Below are 21,774 nucleotides of genomic sequence, written 5' to 3' on the forward strand. Positions count from 1 at the left end.
CGTGTTTGTGTAATTCGTGAAGTACTGGAAGTTAATTTTTTTACTGGTAACGATATAATTATCAACTTTATCACCCTCTTTAACACGTTATACCTGAGTAGAATTTAGGATGACAAACAAGTAGATGAACGCCTTGTGAAACGGAGTCAAAACACCAAACAGCCACGTGACTCCTAACAAAGGAATCAGTACCATGCATGCCCTGATGCCAAATCTGGGTAAAAAAAATGTTATACTTTTCGTAACCTGGAAACATAAGCTTGGAAATGTAAAGCTAATAGAACTGTACCTTGAGCAAACACACTTAAAATCGTTAACCTTATTAAACTGACCTTGGCCACTGGAATGATTACGAAAATGTACCGGAATTAAAAATCGAATTCCCCCAAAGGCAAATATAGAAAAACACGCAAAGTGCAATAGGGAGGATATAATAAGATTACTTGAGAGAGTTATTCCTACTTGACTTGTTCAATCTGCTTGTCATTTGTATTCTGCATTGATGCCATTTCCTTGATGACTCGCACGAGAATGACCACGTTAACCTGAAATAAGACAAACAAACACACAAATGAATTCAAAATAGAAATCAGTTTCTTTTATCAAAAAGACTTTTAAATCCTTGACAATAATGAGTCGTTTTGTCATCAACTTTGTCCTTTCTCTCCTCATCGACGTTTTTCTTGGCCATTGTTAAACTAATTGAATGCAAGTTACTTCTGGTAATAAAATATGTACGGGCATAATTACATGGCATGTTTTAAAGTGCTAAATATCAGTTTTGACGAATTGCAGCTTTTCAGTGGCTTGTCAGAGCTTGACTTAATAATTATAAACTTCCCTTCTTTATAAGGTTTAAGAAGAAAGTGGTTGTGAGAAAATGAGAAAAAGACAGACAGACAGACAGACAGACAGACAGACAGAGACACTGCCGGACAAACAGGCAGAGGCAGGCAGAGACATCATCTGAGATGATAACTGTTACAGTGGTTAAGCTGTTGAATTTTGACTAAATGAAAATTTTCCAAATCTACGCCTTGCTTTCACAATGAGGTTCACAGCAACTCGGAAATGGCCTATTGCAGACTTCTGATTACGTTAGCGGTCGTGGGATACCATCCCGAGAAATAGTGGCTATTAAATCACCTTCTGGGCATTCTTGCAAAATTATAGTCATTAACATCTAGTAACAATTTCTTGGTTGTCTTAATAAAAAAAAACAACGATTCCACTTGCAATTGTTAGATTTGGGATGATGGAATGGCCAACTAAGCATTACTTGTCTTGTTGGCTCTTCATCATCTCAATCTAACGCGCGCTTGTGAAATAGTTCTTAATTTACTCTGTTACTTACAAGCCCAATCAGCACGACAAATGACACAAATATCCCGAAACCACTACTACCAGATGACAACCAGCAGCTTCTTAACAAGAGAAAAGAAGCTAGATTAACACATTACTTACCGCCCTAACCTAACAAAAAGAATTTATTACGCTACCAATCTATCATGAAATCATCCATTGTTCACATTTTTTCTTGTAGTTATGTACATAGTTTGTTTGGCATAACCATTTAAGCGTGTATGTGTTTTATGTTTTGTGAACTGTTTTTTTTTTATTAGTATTAGATTTATCACAGCATGTAACATAACTTAGTGACTGAAATATTGTTTAATTGAGTTATATTAGTCCTCTGTAATTTTAAAAGGGAAAATGTACCCTATTATGCCTGTATAAAATACGAGCACCACGAAAAAGCGCGTGAAGGAGAAACGGGGGTAGGGGGGGAGATGGCGAAGGAGGGGAGTGTAACGGACTGTTAAGCAGTTAAGAGGTTTGGAACAGAGGAAAGAGCGAAGGCTTTCCACACTGCTAAAAGACATCTTTTAGTAATTTATAATTATATAACAAACTAAAAAAAAAAAACAATAAAACGGGTAGCCTTACTCTCTATCGCTGACAAAGCTCTCGACTCCACTATTTCCTGCAGCGACAGTCAGCGATATAGCGACCAAAATAGCAGGAACTCCTGAAATGGTATGTAACTTGAAATTGGTTTAGTTGGAAACATCTTGGTGTTAAAAGTAGACCCTTGATCACAAAAGCATTAGCTCCTATTTTGTTTAACTTCATATTGAAAAATAAATTGAAATAAACACGTCATATATATTTCATGAAGCTATGTTTTGCAAGATCGTAAAAGGAAAAGTAAGCAATCGAAACCTTTTCTTGTTTGAGAAGTTGCGTTAAAAATGATGTCCGTGTCCTTTATTCCTTAGGCATGATCGTGAGCACTAGGATTAATTTTTTGTGTTTTTAATTTTATGGTTAAACGTGGCTGGCTCTTATTTTCTGATGACACCTCTTTCTCAAATAACTATTCCTACCCCAAGACATGCCATGATACACAGCCATTCGGTGGCTGACGTTGTAAACTTTAACAATGAACAAGTAAAGGTAAATTCCCTCCACAAGCATCCAACAGAAGGCAACCATGAAGAAGTACTGCGTAAGAGCTGCTACAGTTACACAGGCGCCCTACAAAAAAAAAAGCATTTGACAGTAACAATGCGAGGGTTACCTTAAATCCTGACAAAATCACTAGATTAGAGTGAAAGGGAAATGAGAAAACGATACAATTTTATACGTATGCAGATTAAAATAACATTGGTATCATCATTATCATTATCATCATCATCAGCATTATCAGCCAGTAGACTTGCACCTTTCAAAAATCTCTAATTTTACTGCACCCTTAAATATAACCTACAGCTGCATTGTTTTTTTTTAGGGATGGGAACGCTGTACTCAGCTCTTAGCTTACTCTTAGCTTATTCGCTCTTTTGTTCTCTCGACCAATCATGTAAGACGTTGTAAAATTAAAGATGCAGGTCGTCCCTCATCAGTATCATCATTATCGTGAGTTTAATATAATTATTCCTCCCTTTCTTCTTCGGTCCATCCATCCATCCATCCATCCATCCATCCATCCATCCATCCAACCAACCATTCACTCAGTCACTCACTTATGTAGTTATTCGTCCATTCGTTCGTAGTGTTTACCTTGTTCTCGGTAGCACCGATTCCTGCAAGAAAAGTAATCTGTCCTGCCAACAGAGAAGCCACCAAACTCACATGTATTTGAGATAAAGGTGCGTGCTTGTCTCTATTCAAAGGGAAGCAGAAAAACAGGTTAATCATTGAAAAATCAGTAAAGCAATTCTTGATTAACCCTATCTAGATCTAAACACTTGAAGGACAAAAAAAAGCACGTCCACGCTTTCCTTTAAGGTCTTCAACGAGGAGGGATGACGTCATATGACGTGGTAATTACGTTGTGCTGCCAAAAGTGATCAAAACCCATAGGCCAAAAACGTAAAAGTTACAATATCCCGACATTTGCAGTTCTCTTCATGTTAAAAGTCGATTTCCAATTGGTTGCCGTGGCAACGTTAAAGTCAACAAACATTGAACAACCACCCCAAATTGTTTTCAGACAAATTTCTGAAAAAAAGTCATGAAGTTTCATGGCGTTTACTCGAATATTAGGAAAGTTATTCAGGTATTTCATAATCATAGAGTCAGATTTTCTGGGTCTAAGTGGTTCAATGAACGCACAATTTCCTAGTTTGCTCCTCTAGACATTTCTAAGCTTACGTCAGCAGGAGATAGCAGATTATTGTAATGATATTTCCAAGTAAAGACAGGGCCAGACCGGCGTAGGTGAGGATCTTCAGTACTTCGATGTCATGTCGCGGCTAGGGATAATCAAAACAAAACAATAGCAAATGAGTGAGTGAAATGAGTGATCCCCAAAGAAAGGAAGAGCTAAACTAAGAAAGAGCTATAAGGCAAAGAAACAGCTTTCTTTTATTCCAGTGTTAGTTTCCAACTTACAAGTTCTGAGCCAGTGTCGGCGAAGTCCATTAGAACAGCAAAATGAGTCAAATGATTGCAGACACACACTGTTTCTGAGCTGGTTACCGAATTTACATAACATCCTTCCCCTGACCAACCTTCGGAACTGAAGAAATACTGAAATGTTTCTAAATGTTTGGTATCTATTAAATAAATTTAATTAGTTACTTGGATATTGAGACTTAAGGCAATCATAGTTGTCCTATTATTCTCGCTACTTGGTCACTAGGTGGGTGTTGTTATTGACCAAGTAATGAGGAGGGACTGTGATTAGGCAAAAGCTTGCAGTAGCAAACGTTGTAGTAAAGTGAGGCCCTTTCTACAATTAGCATTCCAAACAGGGATTTTACTGGCCGTCGAAGAGCTCTCCTCTCAAACACTATTTACGGCAACATAAATACAAAACGCATAGGAATTATCTGTGTGGTGGCTTTTTGGCGACCAAATTCATATGGTATATGGTATATCTTGCCAGCACAATCACTTTTTGAGGGGTAATTATCAGCTGGCGCAACTTGTCAAAAGTGGACTACAAAAAATTCAATCTTTTCAACATCTTTCGCGCCAAAACTTAACTCTAATTATAATTTGGCGTGCCTTAGTTACCAGTTCACGAAGCAAAGTTTTCCCTTGGCTTTGACATTTGATTTGACATCGATCTATTTTACAAGCTTCCGATGACTACCTTTTCAACTGGCCAATCAGATCCTTGTATTGTGCGAGGAGTAGTATGAACTAGACTTGTAACTTCAGAACCACCTTGCGCAATTCCTCTGTTTTAATAATCCAAGAATGGGATTAAGCCATCAAATTGTTATCCATTAAAGTGTCAAAAGTTGTCAAAAACGGATTGAATTTTTTTTAAAGTAGCAACTGTATAGCGCGACAATCTAAGACTGAGAATCTAAGAGGAACCTGGCGGATTTTACTGAACTAATTAAATTTGGTGACTTTTGTGACTTATAATTATTGGGAATAAGAGGAACGTAACTCTACCTGTTTTCAAGATAACTCCAAAATACACATTGCCTATTTTCAGTCTTTGCAGGCTGACAAAAAATAAAGTGGTTCAAAAGTTAAGGTTTGAACTTTGGGGTGTCAGTAGTTCGTTTGTAGCTAGATGATCAATGACATTTCTGTAGTGGGGAATGTACCGAGGGGTTGGGGCGGCTTTGTTCCCCCTGGCCTTCCTCCCTATGTTTTAGACCAAGAAATTTCATATCTTAAAGAGAAGCAATTTGAGTTCGAGAAGGGAGCAACCCACTTGTCTGAAGGTCTGTATCCGTCATTGTTCCACAACATGACCGGAAGACGTGTTTAGAGCAAACTGATGAGGTCCAATTTAATTTATAAGCCCAAGTTTCCGTCGCGTTGAGTGGAATTTTAGTCTCAGAAAAAACTGACAAACGTTACATTCAATTCAAACCAAAACTATATAAACGTACAACAAAGCAATAAACTTTGCCTTGAGAACTGAATGGCCAAAGAGTCAAACGGATTCATTTTCTTGAACAGTATCTTCATTTCATTTTATTTCATTTCATGCGTGTAAAATAAGGTAGACCGTTGAAACTGACAATTTACAAAAGCCTCATAGTTAAAATGGAAAAACGTATCACGAACTACCCTAATTTAGTCCTTCCCATATTTATGATTGACTTATTGACGTTAATACCTTTAAGTTCTTGAACACCAAGGTGACATTTTCTTGCAATGTTTTTGGCCGAGGGTATATCACGGCTGACATTATTATCGTGTTAAGCACCCTGAAATGGAACGACGAATGTGGTTATACTGAAACTGAGTAGGGAATGAAATTTTCATCAGGTGTCACAGCTAACAGGGACAGCAAACAAAGCGCAAAATATGTTCTAAAAATGTTATGAAAAATGTTCAGGATGCCATAAGCATGGGACGCAAGAGAGTTTTCGGGATTTTTTTCATGTCCAGCTATCAATGGACCACAATTTGAAGTAAAAGATATGGTCGCTTATTGTCTTCTAAGCAGTATTTGCATTTCAAAGAACATCTTCTGAGCTTCAACAATATACGCTCCCTTACTGCACGTGCGCTGTCAATACATAAAATTGAGAACAAAGCTATCTTGCGTTAGAAATCATAGTTAATTGAGGGACTGATTATGTAACTTTGCCATGAAAACAAAGGTGCTGCAATTTATGTTGGAAGGGCCACGACAGTACACAATCCTTTGTTTGAATCTTGACACTACAGTTGAATATCTTGACACGAACGTTTCTATTGGTCAATTGCTCCAACACATTTCAAAATCTATTGTAGTCTGTGCACTGTCAAGGCCAAAAAAGCTAACAAAAAGATATAGCAAAGAAATTTGTCAGGCTTCATAACCGTTGCATTTTATTTACTATGTAGAAATAAAACAAATGTACGCGTTTACTACTAAACATGTCTAGAATTTAGCCAACTAGATCTTTAGTAAATTATCTAGATTTCACGAGACGCACTTGTGTTATTGTTTCCGTTGTAACATTGAGTGCACAGCTGATAATTGTTAAATAGTCCAGGGAAAATCCCTGGTAACAAGGTTGGTTTAGTGCCTAGAAAACTTTGTTGCCCAGTTATGGCACCAAAGAACCTGATATAAACCAACTATAATTTTGTCATTTCTATCCGTCATAAGCAATTATTTTGTAAGCTAAAGCTGTTTTAATTACGAACCTGTTTTGCTTTGTCATGTTGTCTTTATTCAGTTCTGTCAAAAATAGTTCATGAATGTTTTTGTAAATCACTCCTAGCAACACTGAATCTGATGGAAAAAAAGCACTATACATTAACCCTCTGAAACCGTTTAGCTTTCTGGAGCTACAAATGCTGACCCCTGAAGATAACATTCTGTTTCTGTAAAAAAAACTTAAACTCTCTTATTTCCAGAACCAAATCATGTAACCATTTTAACATTTTAACCTTCATCCATCTGAAGGGGTGATGGTTCCCCCTCTTCTTGCGCCACAACATACTTTTCGAAGATTTTAAGGCCATTTCTGTCAACCTTCCACGTTTTAGATCGTTGCTGTTCTGGAAGAGTGTGTGCTCTTAATACCACTTAAAAATATAAACCCGGTTGGATGTGTAATTTAAAAAGTACAAATGAAATCCTACCAAGCTAGCACCTCGTTCAAACTAACCACTCAACAAAGTTCCTTTACGTATAGCTGACCTGTTACCATGGTAACCGCTATGACTCCAGAACGTCCTTTAAAATATTGCCCAACAACTGAGTTACATAGATTTTATAGTTTGCTCACATGATCAGATGTAATTTTTTTGGAATATTCCATCATTTCACAAGCACTATAACAATGAAAAACCCTTACGAGCGTCCTTAAAATCCTTTAATAGATTTTTTTTGAACTTTGTAAACAGTTTCAAGCTGATTTCAGTTCCATAATACAAAATTGGGGTCACCGAGCTCATTTTTTTAGTTAATATAAGGGTTTTTTTTCTTCTTTTTAAGTTGTCCTGTTGCCATGGTAACCTGCTGTGTTGAGAGAATGACCGGAGATAACTTGTTCACCAATGTTTATGCATGTTTTTGATACCATTATTGTTCTATAAACTGATAAGAGTCAAAGTATAAGTTCTAGAAGTGATGTAAACCAGTGCTATCCACCTTAACATGAAGCAGACGTCATTGCACTAACCATTGTTTTTAAAATCTTCAGCAGGAATCTTGATGGAATTTCCTTTAGTGTCGTTAACACTGAATTCTTTGTCATGTCGGTTGAGAACTCGCATGAGCTTTGCATCTAGAATAACATCAGTTCAAATCCATCAGCGGCACCCAACGAGATCATTTAAGCAAAATACTAAAAATATTGTCTCTCAAGTTTTGGTGGCCTTTTGAAACGCATGTTTGTGTAAGCTAACTCATTTTCATCTGCTCGGATCCTTCAGCTTAATTAAAATTTTGGTTGCGGAAGTGGAATCTTATTCCCCTAATATACAACCTGCTGTTGGCTTTACGAAAATGCTAGCATACCTTTTTCAGCATAATTTTAACGAATTTTTTGCCACTCAAATTCCGTCTCCCCAAGAGGCAAAGGAACTCAAAAAAGTCCGTGTTGAAGAAGCAAAACAACAACCGGCTACATGGATGGACTTTCTAACCAGGAAAAAAGATACGCTGAAAAATTATACCTTCTCACATTCGTAAAATCGCAGCCGGTTTCTTGGCTATAAACAAAGCCTATTACTGATGCCGAGATATAAAACAGTGGAGGATGCATTTGACTGTGACCGACACCGAGTTGAAACATTTGGATTGGTTTCTGGGTTTTAGTCAAGATACGTACTGTCTTCAAAATAAGGTAAAAAATATCTTCTGTTTTCACTCCCGCGGACATGCATGAAAACTTGTCGTTTGTCTAGACCATGCAGTAGTTTTGTTTTACCTCTTCAGTTCTTAAGTTCTGTCGGTGGCATTTTGCGAATTATTAGCTAATTTTGACGGTTAAAGTCACGGCTGCCAGTTTGATGTTGAGGAAATTCAGTATCCTGCGAGCTTGAAAAAAAGAAAGAGTTCGAACGTGTTTACAGCTTTGTAGTCCCTTGGATGACCATAGAGATCAACAACTAATAAACGAATGAACATTAGTCTCAATTCTTACGTGTAATACTTCTAGAAAGCAGTAAGCCAACAGCCGTCATACGAAGCAGTAAGCTTTTCGGCAAAAAGAGGTAATAGAGAAATTCACTTCTGACCGATGTTGAAAACTTTGGCACTGATCTGTGACCGAAATCCGCTCAATTAGACAGCTTTTAGCTTACTACGTAATTTCTGCCAATAAACTGAATTGTTTTTAATATAACCTTTTTCTTGGTAATCCCTAACTTGTTTAACCATGACCTGTTTCACAGGCACTCCGCATTAAAAGTTTGTTATGCTAAACTTTGGGCGGCTCATTACGTAAAACCATACACTCGTAAAATAACAGTTTACAAAATTTGGTGGAAGCGCCGAATATTTATGCCAGTGAGCGCGTAGAAAACGTTTGAGACGATGGCCTTAACTCGTCTCCTCAAGGACTTACCACCAATTTGAAATAAATGGTTGAAACCGTCTTCTCGAATAAAATTTAAGTTTATATATACATCAGCATTGCGGAGAATATTTTTATATCTGTACTGTAAGGTTTAATGTTTTCTACTCAGCCAGGAGAATTTCCTGGAGTTGTCCTCAATGTTTTAGTTTACAGCTGTAGTTTAGTAAGGTTAGACGGAGGAACTTAAACATGTACAGGGTAATAAAATGTTATTTTCACATTCAAAGTATTTACAAATTATGTAATTTTGTCGAAACCAAACTGGACTTTCTCTTCCATTTTCCATATAAGGCAGTAGCGCCACACAACTTTGCGTGTATCCGCGCGGGTTTATAACGTGAAGGGTGGCGCAATTTTTTTCTAAAAACGGATTTTTTGGTACAACACATGGGGACGCTTGGAGCCCACGCTTACGGTCTCCATCCCTGATTATGGCTCCTGATATATTTTGTCGTTAATTGAAAAAAAAATCTACTGACCTAGTTCATCTCTTGCATAGCGAATTTGATTCCTGGTTTTATTCAACTGCTCTTGACAAAACCTGAGAAGGAAATCTTCAAAACAATACGTCGTGAATTCCACGTTTCCTCTCAGTTCTTTATTCTGCTCATCTCTTAAAGAAACGTTCTTGAACTTTTCGATGGTCGGTTTCAACAAAGAGTAGGCATGCTGCAAAAAAACGGTTGGAAATAGTTGGAAATAAAATATCTACCCAAACCCATCTAGCTTATTACAGAACAATCCAATTGAAAAGTACGTAAGAGCTCGTATTGTGCAGTCTCCGGGGATGTTTAATATGTTTAATGCCACATTTTGTGTGTACATGATGTAAATGTCATGTTTTTAAGTTCAAGTTCTTTAAGTTAAGTTGAGGGCAATGATGCATCGTACTTGCGAGCAAACTCAACTTTCTTCCAAAATCTTTCTATTTTGGTTACAGTTACTGGATTCAATAACAACTGCATTTTTCTAGTATAAATATTATTTTCAGTTATTGGTGAAAGTTTTGAAAACGATTCGGTGAAGAACTAGTGCCATCTACACAGGACCTTTTTGGTCTTCTGAGGATGTTCCTGGGATTGGATTATACCCACCCCAGGCCTCCTTCAAAGCCTTCATTATATTCTTATAAGGCACTGATTCAACCGTGCGATGATGAATCAAATAATCGATCTATGTCATGGAAATTATGTATCCGTATGCAAACAATGCAACGGAAAATCAATGCGAGAAAGTCAATAATAAAGTAAGACTTAAAATTCACAAATTATTTTAAGACAATGGAAGTCATCGATTAAGTATATTACCTGGAAGGCGCTTCCATTAACTTCATAGAGATGAGTTAAAAACCACATCATCTGTAAAAAAGTTGCCATTGGTAAATTGTTTTCTTAGAATTAAATGGCGCTCTGATTGCACAATTTAATACTAAAACACTCTAAACCTTTTCAATTTTACTATAAATTAATACTCCTTTCTCGTTGCAACATTAAAATATCGCCCAAATGATCGGATACGATAACCCCTCCCAGGAAAAGCAAGGAAAACGCGTTTACTTCGAAATAGTCACCGGCTTATCAGGCTGACCTATTTTTGCGTGTGGTGTCCTCCCATTAGTCTCCATTACCAGCCTCTGTCGGGGTAGGGAGTCCTGAGTAATACCGGGCCCGAGAGACCTTCAAATGCGGCGAAAAACGATCCTATGTAATCCCAATCTGAAGCCTTATTTTCCCATGGGCGCCCTCTCAGGTTCCCCTAGCCCACCCCACCTTATAAAACCTAAACAGTCTCTGTCCCAGTGGTGTTTTAAAAGGTGGAAAAAATTATTAGAAAAAAATTGGCAGGAATTATCTGTATAGCTTGCTTCTCGGTAGACGATCGTCTTCTTTTGTAAAGCTGTCTTTTCTTTTGCCGAGAGAAATTTAAAGTTACCGTGTACCTTCAGAGAGAAAATTTTTGGATTTTCATTTTTTTAGATAAAAATAAACTTCCCAGTAAGTTCTTACAAACAAAAAAAGAATTTTCGAAAAAGAGTGAGTATTTGCCGAGAAATTGGAACGTAAGTGATTTCCACCGGAAGTTAAATTCTACTTTGATTGACAGGATATTGCTGCCGGTGTAACAACCCGTTGCGATATTTGCGCGAACGGTCTTTCCCTCACGTTCTCGCACTTCGAATATCCTGTATTTAGTGGAAGAACTTGCGTTTGTTCGAGTACGACACTGACATAAAAGAAGACAAAAGCTTTAAGCTACACTTTAAAGTAGGTAAAGGTCTTAAAATCGTCCAGCGAAGCGAATATTTGAAGAATATTTGCGCTTGTTAATATTTCAATTCGCGAGTCCGTGAATCGCGCTTCATTAGCTTCCTTTTTTTATTTGCGGCTAAACGTTATCAGATCACTTGTGTTCGGGTGCGTAAAACTTACAAGTCTCGGCAAGCGGAAACAAAACAAAAAAAGCAATTGAATAATAACGCTAAGAATCATGTCCTATGTCTTGATCTTTTCTCACGTCGCCCGTCGCTATAAGATAACTTGTAAAGGGAAAGCCGCCCCTTTTGCTTGTAGCGTTTTCACAAAGACCTAGTGTATTACGGTAATTTCCAAAGCCTTAAACGGAGTCAGCTCTTTTAAACGGTTCCGTTCAAACGTTTTCTTTCAAGCGTCAAATGGATACTTGTTTCCTATTTGCAGCATTAACAATTTGGGACGTTCATTCAAGAGCGAATTTTCACCCGAACTTTCGATAAGCAATTTTGAAACGTCGCTATTCTCAACAATATTTCACTCGAATAGATTTATTCGCCGGCTTCTCGACTGAAGAGCAGCAAGAATTTTCGTTTTGACTGAGACAATACATGCGGTTACGGTGGTTCTCCGATAATTCTGACCAATTCTGTAGCGCTTTGTGCTGATAATTTTGCCCTCCTTAGCCTCTTCTGCTTCGGCCCAACAGCTTTGCGTGATGAGGTCGGCTTCAGTTCCCATTTTGTTTTTCCCATAATCATTGCAGATTACAAAATCGACGAGCGCGTGCAACAAACACCGCAGATGTCCAGCAAAATGGTGAAGGAGTTGATTACTCTGGAACGCGAGTACGTGCCAAACTGCGAGAAAATCAGTTTTCACATGTACAGGAGGTGACCGGAAGAAAAAGTAGCTTGCAAAATGATTGGCTAATTTTCCATAAAGGCGTTAGGGGGGCGGTACTTGTTTGTGTAGCGAGACAGGAGGTGACCGGAAGAAAAAGTAGCTTGCAAAATGATTGGCTAATTTTCCATAAAGGCGTTAGGGGGGCGGTACTTGTTTGTGTAGCGAGACTTTTTTTTCAAGCGCTGTTTTCTCAAATTTTAATTTTCGCTTGCAGGGGACACTTTCAAGAGTTACAACTCAACAACGATTTGGCTGATTTCAGTAAAATTTGGCCAGATGCTAGAAAAATATATAACCAACAAAAAAGTGTCGGGGAATTCGATAATTCTAAAAATTCTTTCCTTGAAAGGCCTTTCCGTGCGTTCACTGCGCATGATTTTCTCGCAGTTTTGAAAATGTTTTGTAACTTTTGAACGCAATCGAATTAAGGAAAATCCCGACTCGCTTTTGAAGCTTTTTGGATCCTGACCTGGAGAAAAAAAACAAACTTCCAAAATATAAAAATCGCATTGAGTTGGAACTCTTGAACGATGACCTGGACCTTCAAGTTCCGACTTTACGTAAAATATGGGAATTTATTTTCTTGGAAAAGCAATGAAATATTTGAATACCCAGTTCTATAAGCTTTAATTTGATATGGGTTTTGGGTATCTGTGAAGTAACTGAGAGGCGCTATATCCGTTTAACTGAAGCCACCCATGAAGGTACACGGTAACCTTAACACGTTTTTGGCTATCTGTACATGGGACAGCTCTCTCTCGAACAAGTTAAATGAGCACGTGTGGTTATTAGAATGTTTGTGAGGTGAAGTACTATGCGTGGCACAGTAACATTTTATTTGATTTATTTGACTTTTGTCGTTCCTTTTTGTTCCACTGAGGGTGTTGTGTGAGAACAACAAGATTACAGTAACAGTCTTACCGAGCCATATGAAGGAAACTCAATTTCGTCCGAGTGAGGAGGGTCTAAATGAACATTAAAAACAGAAAGCACGTCAAGCTAAGCTTTACCATAACAGACTTGAAACTGTACTATTCCTCCAATAAAGGCCTCTATTAACGTTCTCTAATGGATTTAATTTTTATACACCAACATTGATCGTTTGTCCTACGATTGTGTAGCATCGGCGTTGATCGCAACGTTTCGACCGCTATACAGCTGGTCCGGCTTCACCAGGCGAAAGCGTCGGCGGCTGTGCATATGAGGTCATAGAGGTCACGTTAACATCTCCCTCCCCCACGAGCTTTTCTCTGTGCCCGCGTACAGCCGTACAAGGGCGTGTCATGACTTTAAGTTAAGCCTACCGTTCTCTTCAGTCGACGCTTACAAACACTCATTTTATGTAAGAACAATCCCAACATGGAATGTGTTACCACCTGACATCGTCAAGTCTGACTCTTACTCGGAATTTATCAGTTCTTTATATGTTCTACATGTATAATTTAACCTATTGTGCGTCCGCTGGCAGCTCCATTGCCGGATTAGCTTTGCTAATGGCAATTATGCTAATTAAAGATTAAAGATAAAGTATGATTGGTGGAGGTTGCTTGCATAATCGCTTTGGTGTTAGTGATTGGAGGATTTTGAACCTCGTTGTTCAGACCACACGCTGTTCCCTCAGGGTTCCCCTGTGGTCGATCGGCTATTGGCCGTTTTGCTTCCCTGCTTTAGAGCTCGAGATTTCAATTCTATTATCCCTATTGATGTTGTAAGGTTGAAGCTGGATAGTCTTGGTGTACCAGTTGGGGTCGCAGTCAAACAAAGTAAGGTTGACTAACATTTTTCATAACAGGAAATAACTTTCTAGCCAAGGCAACAGTCCTAAATAATTTTGATTAAATTTATAAACTGCCCTGTAGGGGCAGCAAAAGATTCAACTTTTAATGACATCTCTTCTATAGATTTTAAATTGAACAGTTACGTCTTCATACAGTATTCAATGCTCGTTACACCACCCTTTTTAGCTGAAGGTCGATAAAGTTACCGGACGTTATTTGTCTTCTAACTGGGGATTTATCTTCGAGCATTTATCTCCGAGCATTTTCACTTGTACTGTTGGCGTCGACTTCTTGTGGATCTTAACGAGAGCCAGCAAATACAATGAAATCCATTTTTCCGAGGGTCTCATATAACATTGACTACTCAGAATCGGCTAAAATGTTGTTTCATTGCAGTGGTAAGCGTCGTTTTTAATAATTTCTTTAAATAGTTGTTATGATAGAGCCAAAAAATTCTGGAAAAATCGCAAAGTTTGGTGATGCTTGCACAACGTTAAATCACGTTATTAACTTTCGAAGTCCACTCGGACAGATTTCTGGCCTCCCTTCCCTGGTCTAGAAAGGGTTCAAAACTTTCCTTCACTACGAAAGTGATTAATTCATCAATTAATTAGTTCGTTGTTTCAATCAATGAATCACTCATTCACTTATTCATTGACTCACTCACTCGTTCTTTCTTCATTCGTTAGTTCGGTCATTCAGTATAACGCAGTCCGTCAGTAAGTTATTGGATATAAGAAAATGTGTTCTTCAATAAGTGTAAGCCTGGTGAGCAAATGATAGATGTCTATTTCAGAAATTCGAGTCCTTCCAACAAGAGACGAACCTCTTCACTTTCATCTATATAGAATGGTTCACATTTAAATCCTAGTAGTGTGCTTGTCACATGAACCTAGATAACTAGCCCAGACCCCACGAGCTTGCTACAGCTGTATCTCAGAGGTGGAGCGTCCGAACTAGTTATCGGAAGTTGTAGGTTCGACTCTTCACTCGGAAGAATTCGGATATTCTACTACCGAGTCCTCTTCGCTTTTTGTTCCTAACATTGTAAAATTTTTACCTCCACCAGTACAGTTGCAGATCTTTATGTCTATAACAAACGAACTATTCCCGTGAGTGAGCGGTCCGCAGGGTTGAACATTAGTCAGTTTTCTGATGGATGACAAATTTCCCGTCTCAGTAACCAGTTCCAACTTGAATGGCCGATACTGAGGTTTGGGAAACGTGGAGTTGCACCGCTTTAGGAATTCGGTCCTTTCTGGGTCCTTCGAATTTAAAGCAAAAACATAGCACCAACTAGAGCAACTGCTAACATCCTGGGTAGGAACCATTAAAGGCGAGCACTCCACCAGGAATGGATTCTGAAGATTCTTCATCTGGGAATTGTTTTGTTGGTCTCTGCAAACATCGCTGAGGCTTAACGTGGACAAATTAGCAGGACACTGACGCATTCGTTTTCCTATGGCAAACAAAATAAATTATACATGCGTAATCTTACCGTTATGCATATGATTCTCGCATACAGAACTGTTTTTCATGTCTTTTTTAAATTTGCGCAAGACTCTTGGTACGAGATTCGACATAACTATTGTTTGACAGAAACGTCAGGTTTAAGAAAAAAAATGAAAACTCACCAAAATAATACGACGTAAAGTAGGTAAAGTAGGAAAATGGTGCAACACTTTCAACATCTGCAAGAACAAAATAAAGACTTTTTTACAACCATCTTCTTAGGGCCTGTTCACATGGAGGTGGGGGACCCCGGCAAGGTGAGGTACCCCATCTACCCGGGGTCAGAAAAAACAGGCCTTCACATGCAACCCCGGGGCGCTGGGGTGAGGTTTAAAAAGCTATCGCGTGGTCGCTAAGCCAATATATCAACAAAGATGGCGGATGGAAGACACTTTTCGTTTCGTTGTTCTACGGGCACGATTTCACCTTAATCCAAGATCGTTAGATCAGCTTGGTTATCAGACTCGACAAATGCACCTTCAACTCCTTCAAAACTTTCTTCAGTGGCATTGTTGTCAATGTTTTGAAGGTGATATCTGCGAAAAAGCTTGCCACGCTTGTACTGAATTCAGAGACAATTGCCCGAACGAACATCACCCCACCCCACCTCCAGCATTCACATGGAGAAAACTCACCCCAGCTAAGCGGGTTACCCGCCTCGGCTGACCGGGCAACCTGCCTCGGTGAGGTACACCAATTCACATGTGAACGCGATCAAGAAATAAAGAGAGATTGTATGGAGAGATTAGTAACCCCACCGAGGCGGGGTACCTCACCTTCCCGGGGTCCCCCCACCTCCATGTGAACAGGCCCTTAGATATCAGACAACATGATAAGTTTTTACAGGAGATGGAAACTTCCAGATGGGATTTGAACCCACGACCCTCCGTGATCTAGTCGGACGCTGTAACCACTGTAGCTACAGGAGAGTCCATGGAGAGCAAGGGTGAAATGTGGCTCTTTGACTAGAACTGCATCACTGCATGATGCGTCAAGGACTAAGCAATGAGCTTATGAACTAAAACCTTGAAAATTCGTGGTAGATGTGAAGTTAATTAGGTGCAAGAACTTCAAGTAAAACTTTATGGATTAATTGCAGAATGTTCCCCAAATTTTGCCTTTTGTAGTTAAGGGCGATTCCCCCGGCTAATACAAAGGTATTTTTAGCAGTTTGTAGCTATGTGGGAAAAGTAGATCTGTACCGGCAAGGGCACAAAACTACAAAGAAAATTCAGGCTTATCATGCATACTCTAGAATCCTTCGACATCATACAAAAGACAAAATAAAATAGTAACGTCTAGATAGGGTGAAAATAAATGATTGCAGCCCCCTGGATCGCGTATCTCAAAAAATCGAATCGTGATCATACCACATTTTACCCATCTCTGAACTGTGTATTCCTTTGGCCGGGTACCAAAAGAGGGGATCAAACCCTAATCAACATTGACCTCGGTGTTTGCAGGCAAACCTTTGAACAGGACTGACTCGGACCAAATTTGATTTGTGTTTTGGGAGTTCCACAGATCCTACTTTTTTGTGCGATATTTTAAAAACGCTAATTTGCGCGGTTTGAAAAATTGTTATTGTGGCCTTTCACTGAGTCATGCTAGTGTAGGTTCCAGCAAAAATAGACAGTGATTTTGGCTGTCTATCAAAACGTTGCAAAATTCCCATATTCAATTCCCTTCTTCAAATTTCTAAGCCAATTATCGGAGAAAACAGGTCAGTTAATTGCGTCATGGTAAACTGCATCCAAAGGACAGTTAACGAAAACAGTCGACCATTTTTGTTTTCTTTGACGATATTTCAAACTTAAGGCATTATGCAAAGGTGTCCAGCACATGGTTTACCTTTAATATAGAAATTTTTCTAAAAGAACGGTTCGGTGATGCTTCCAAAAAAAGTCAATAATCAGTAGTCCGTTAGTTATTCTTTGCGATTTGTGTAAACGTCTATTCGGCTGAAACCGCATCCGTATCAGGCCAAAATGTACCAATTTTGTCAACTAAAAAAATGCGTATGAATTTTTCTCGCAATTACTTAACTTTTTTGGCAAATTTAAATGGCCGAGCAGTATAATTATCTGTGAAACTGAATAAATAAAAAATAAATGAAATTTAGCACCAGCAGCTGAGCTGCTACAAAATCGGACAATTTCAAGAATTATTCCTTTAAAGCGTGCTAGAAAACGAAATTTAACGTTTAACGTTTTAAGCCTAGTGAGCAAATGATAGATGTCTATATCAGAAAATCCAAGTTCTTCCAACAAGAGACAAACCTCTTCACTTTCATCCATATACACTCGTCCACATTTAAATCCTAGTAGTATGCTTGTCACATGAACCTAGACAACTGGCCCAGACCCCACGGGCCCGCTGCAGCTGTAGCTCAGTGGTAGAGCGTCAGAACTAGTTATCGGAAGGTCTAGGTTTGACTCTTCACTCGGTAGAATTCGGATTTGTATTTCCGAGTCCTTTTCACTTTCTGTTCCTAACATTGTAAAATTTTTACCTCCATCAGTACAGTTGCAGATGTCTATAACAAACGATCTTTTCCTGGGCAGTCCGCAAGGTTGAACATTAATCAGTTTTCCGATGGATGGCAAATATTCCGCGCCACCAACTGGTTCCAACTCGAATCGCCGATAAAACTTGAGAAACTTGGAGTTGCACTGCTCGAGGAATTCTTCGACCCTTTCTGGATTCTTCAAACCCGAAGCAAAAAAATGGCACCAACTAGAGCAACTGCTAACATTATAGCGACGAACCATTAAAGGCGAGCACTCCACCAGGAATGGATTCTGAAGATTCTTGATCTGGCAATTGTTTGGTTCATCTCTGCAGACATGTACATCGCTAAGGCTTAACGTGAACAAATTATCAGGACACTGATGCATATGCAGACCTTTGAAAACAAAATAAATTGTACATGCGTAATGTTACCATTATGTATAGTCATTCGCGTGTACAGAACTGTTTCTCATGTCTTTTTCAAATTTGCGCAAGACTCTTGGTACGAGATTCCATATCTATTGTTTATCAGAAACGTCAGGTTTAAGAAAAAAAGAAAACTCACCAAAATAATACGACGATATAACGGAAGAAAAGGATGCAAAAACTTCAACAACTGCAAGAACAAAATAAAGACTTCTTGCAACCATCTTCTTAGATATAACAACATGATAAGGTTTTGCATCAAGTGGAAACTTGGAAAAAAATCCGAGCTCCAGATGGGATTTCAACCCATGACCCTCCATGATCTAGTCGGATGCTCTAACCACTGGAGCTACAGGAGAATCCATGGTGAGCAAGGGTGAAATGTGGGTCTCTGACTAGACTGCATCACTGCGTGATGCGTCAAGGCCGGAGCAATGAGCTTATGAACTAAAACCTTGAAAACTCGTGGTAGATGTGAAGTTAATTAGGTGCAAGAACTTCGAGTAAAAGTTTAGGGATTAACTACAGAGTGTTTCCCAAATTTTGCCTCTTGTAGTTAAGGGCGATTCCTCCGGCTAATACAGAGGTAGTTTTTTTAGTTTGTGGCTATGCGGGAAAAGTAGATCTGTGCCGACAAGGACTATTTAAAACCACAAAGAAAATTTAGGCTAACCATGCATACTCCAGACTCAATTAAGCAACACTCACTAATTCTAAAAAGCTGAAAAATACACCACAACTTATGGCATTTTTCCCAAATTGCCGCGGAATCCTTCGCCACCACACTAGTAGACGAAACACAGTCCCGTCTAGATAAGGTGAAAATAAATGATTGCACCCCCCTGGATCGCATATCTCAAAAAATCGAATCGTGATCATACCACATTTTCCCCATCTCTGAGCCACGTATTCCTTTGGCACCAAAATAGGGGGATCAAACGCTACTCAACATTAACCTCAGTGTTTGCCGCCGATGCCAGGCAAAACTTTGAACAGGACTAACTCGGACCAAATTTGATTTGTGTTTTGGGAGTTCAACAGATCCTCCTTTTCTGTGTGATATTTTGAAAACGCGGATTTGCGCGGTTTTGGTAAATTATTGTGGTCTTTCACTGAGTTATGCTAATGTAGGCTCCAAAGAAAATGGACAGTGATTTTGCCTGTCTATCAAAACGGTGTTAAGATTACCAGATTCAAATCCCTTCTTCAAATTTCTAAACCAATTATCAGAAAAACAGCTCAGTTAATTTCGTCATGGCAAACTGCATGCAAGGGAGAGTTAACGAAAACAGTCGACCGTTTCTGTCTTCTTTGAGAATATTTCAAGCGTAAGGCATAATTGAAAGGTGTTCAGCACATGTTTTGCCATTTACATGGAAAATTTTCTTAATGAAACGTTCGGTGATGCTTCCAAAAAAAGACAATAAAATAGTCTGGTATTTATTCCTCGCGATTTGCGTAAACCTCTATTCGGCTGAAACCGCATCTAAGTCCAAAATGTACGAAATTGTCAACTAACAAAAAATGGGTATGAATTTTTCTCGCAATTACTCAACTTTTTGGTAAATTTAAATCGCCGAGCAGTATAATGTGAAAACGAGTAAATAACAAATGAATTAAATTTAGCGCCAACGCCAGCGGCTTCTACAAAATCGGACAATTTCAAGAATTATTCCTTTAAAGTGTGCTAGAAAACGAAACTTAACGAAAACGTTTGTTATCAACATTTACTAGACAAGAAAACTTACAAGAAGTTCGCCGTATACAATGAAACTACAGAGGTTCTGTTGAACCAAACTGATCATGAGAAGATTGCTGACAAGTTTATTCAAAAGGATGAAGTCTTTCGAAGCAATAAATTTTGAAATAAGATGTGCACGCAAACCAGCAAACTGTTTGACCGAAAAAAAAAGTTTTATTCTACGTATTTCAGCTTTGTTTTCACCAAAAACACAACCACTAGCATACGTGCAAACAAATTAATAGAGTCCGTAAAAACCATACTGACAAACTTAAGTGTAAGCACGTACAATAATCGAAATACAATCAACGCATTTTCATGTTTTGCTTGCGTTCCCATGTTTGATCATGAACTCTGATTTTCTTGGGTAGCCTGTGTAGCAGTAGAACGTTTCCGAATTTCCGAAAGCCCAGTAGGCTTGTGAAGACATAACTCCCTCTTTGGAAAGAAAGCGAATGCTGTGCTAGTGCTTGAGTCACTACTGAAGACCAGTCCCGACACCATGTACTTAAGAACTAAGCCCGCATTTGACGTCGATTATTTCTCAAACCAGACCTGATCTGGAGTCGTTAGCGATTGACGGATTCACAAATACAAGCATAAAGCCTGGGTTAACGACGCAAAGATGGGCACAAGGACAACAGCACAAATATCCTTATTTATACGGGTAGGGAAAAGCACCAGCGTAAAATCGCCGTTATTCTAAATATAATGACAACAAGGCATGAGGCAAACAGTTTTTTCTTCATCTGCGTATGGTGCTTGTTCGAGTTTTTGCTGTTGTCAGATAAGCTTATGCTTGAGCTCACATAACTTTTCACTTTTCAGCGGTTTAAAATGCTAAACAATTAAAATTAGAATTGTTTAATATGTTAAGCATATGTATTTCAACTTAAATTTTACAAGTGTGTCTGCAATAATAACCTGGCGTTTTATAAAATGCCTGTATAAAATGCCCTTATCTTATTTGCAAATTCAGTTATTACGAGAGTAAAGAGGAATTTCTGTCATGGGCAAATTGATCCAACGAGGAACGTTTAAGAAAATAATTCAAAATGTTGTCAGCTGTGTTCCCAAATCGCTTTGTTGCCTTTTTTTGAAACGACAAATTTGTGTATAAGCTAACACAGCTTCAAAGTTGATCTGTTCGTATCATTAAGCTAAAAATTTTAATCGCAGACATTTTAATGGACAGGATTGGCAGTTCCTTGAATTTTCGACCTGCTGTTTGCTTTCCGAAAATATTAGCCCGTCTGTTTTCACCCTTTAAACGACATATTTGCCAAGACGAAAAGGAACTGAAACGGACCAGCTTCTCAACGCTAAGGAAAACACTAGTTTTCCTTTTCCACAATTAAATTCGAATTTTTGAGGAGGATATTGCCATCTGAAAAGCTATGCCGGCGAAACGAACTGGTGTCTAGTTCCGTCCTACCGCACATGCTTTAATTAGAAAAGCGAGCGACAACACGAAACAAAAATGAATAGATATGAATACCATACTTACTTAAACTGATCTCCAAGAAGATAATTCCATATGAGAGAATTGCATTTCCCATCATAAATTTGGCTTACGATTTACATGTCACCTCAAAACTTAAACGCGAATTCGACTGCTTTCATAAAACAAGCATGAAATAAGATTTTTGCGA

At 38.6% G+C, this 21,774-nt stretch overlaps 2 protein-coding genes across 3 annotated transcripts; both read right to left on the minus strand.

Annotated features, from left to right (window-relative positions):
- Window positions 1–87: 87 nt before the first annotated feature.
- LOC146481350 (adhesion G protein-coupled receptor L4-like) lies at window positions 88–13,097 on the minus strand. 2 transcript variants are annotated; one of them, XM_085108442.1, is made up of 15 exons: window positions 13,076–13,097; window positions 10,307–10,357; window positions 9,479–9,668; window positions 7,599–7,703; window positions 6,616–6,703; window positions 5,594–5,684; window positions 4,915–4,967; window positions 3,898–4,024; window positions 3,658–3,758; window positions 3,064–3,166; window positions 2,388–2,538; window positions 1,948–2,029; window positions 1,355–1,421; window positions 463–545; window positions 88–214 (listed from the first exon to the last, which is right to left on the minus strand). In XM_085108442.1, exons 2-15 carry the CDS (start codon window positions 10,355–10,357, stop codon window positions 88–90), a joined length of 1,419 nt encoding a protein of 472 aa, XP_084964568.1. In that variant the 5' UTR covers window positions 13,076–13,097. The 2 variants fall into 2 exon arrangements, with proteins under 2 accessions (XP_084964568.1, XP_084964569.1); XM_085108443.1 differs by lacking the exon at window positions 88–214 and having other exon boundaries at window positions 533–1,424.
- Window positions 13,098–14,425: 1,328 nt separating this feature from the next.
- LOC146481351 (uncharacterized) lies at window positions 14,426–21,774 on the minus strand. The gene is made up of 5 exons (XM_085108422.1): window positions 21,630–21,774; window positions 17,957–18,349; window positions 15,567–15,623; window positions 14,993–15,391; window positions 14,426–14,514 (listed from the first exon to the last, which is right to left on the minus strand). Exons 1-5 carry the CDS (start codon window positions 21,682–21,684, stop codon window positions 14,426–14,428), a joined length of 993 nt encoding a protein of 330 aa, XP_084964548.1. The 5' UTR covers window positions 21,685–21,774.

The sequence above is a fragment of the Pavona decussata genome, unplaced genomic scaffold, assembly GCF_977016875.1.
Source record: "Pavona decussata unplaced genomic scaffold, jaPavDecu1.1 SCAFFOLD_50, whole genome shotgun sequence".
Classification (NCBI taxonomy): domain Eukaryota; kingdom Metazoa; phylum Cnidaria; class Anthozoa; order Scleractinia; family Agariciidae; genus Pavona; species Pavona decussata.

Excerpts from the sequence above, each read along its gene's own strand:
- LOC146481350 (XM_085108442.1), bottom strand. The coding sequence starts at position 10,357 with ATGATGTGGTTTTTAACTCATCTCTATGAAGTTAATGGAAGCGCCTTC. Across the intron at positions 7,704-9,478 it reads CTATGCAAGAGATGAACTAG|ATGCAAAGCTCATGCGAGTT; the intron begins GTCAGTAGATTT and ends ATGTTATTCTAG. Across the intron at positions 2,030-2,387 it reads GTATCATGGCATGTCTTGGG|GAGTTCCTGCTATTTTGGTC; the intron begins GTAGGAATAGTT and ends ATACCATTTCAG.
- LOC146481351 (XM_085108422.1), bottom strand. The coding sequence starts at position 21,684 with ATGATGGGAAATGCAATTCTCTCATATGGAATTATCTTCTTGGAGATC. Across the intron at positions 15,624-17,956 it reads CTGCAACTGTACTGATGGAG|ATGTTGAAAGTGTTGCACCA; the intron begins GTAAAAATTTTA and ends TTGTTCTTGCAG. Across the intron at positions 14,515-14,992 it reads CTGCAACTGTACTGGTGGAG|TGAAGGAAAGTTTTGAACCC; the intron begins GTAAAAATTTTA and ends TCACTTTCGTAG.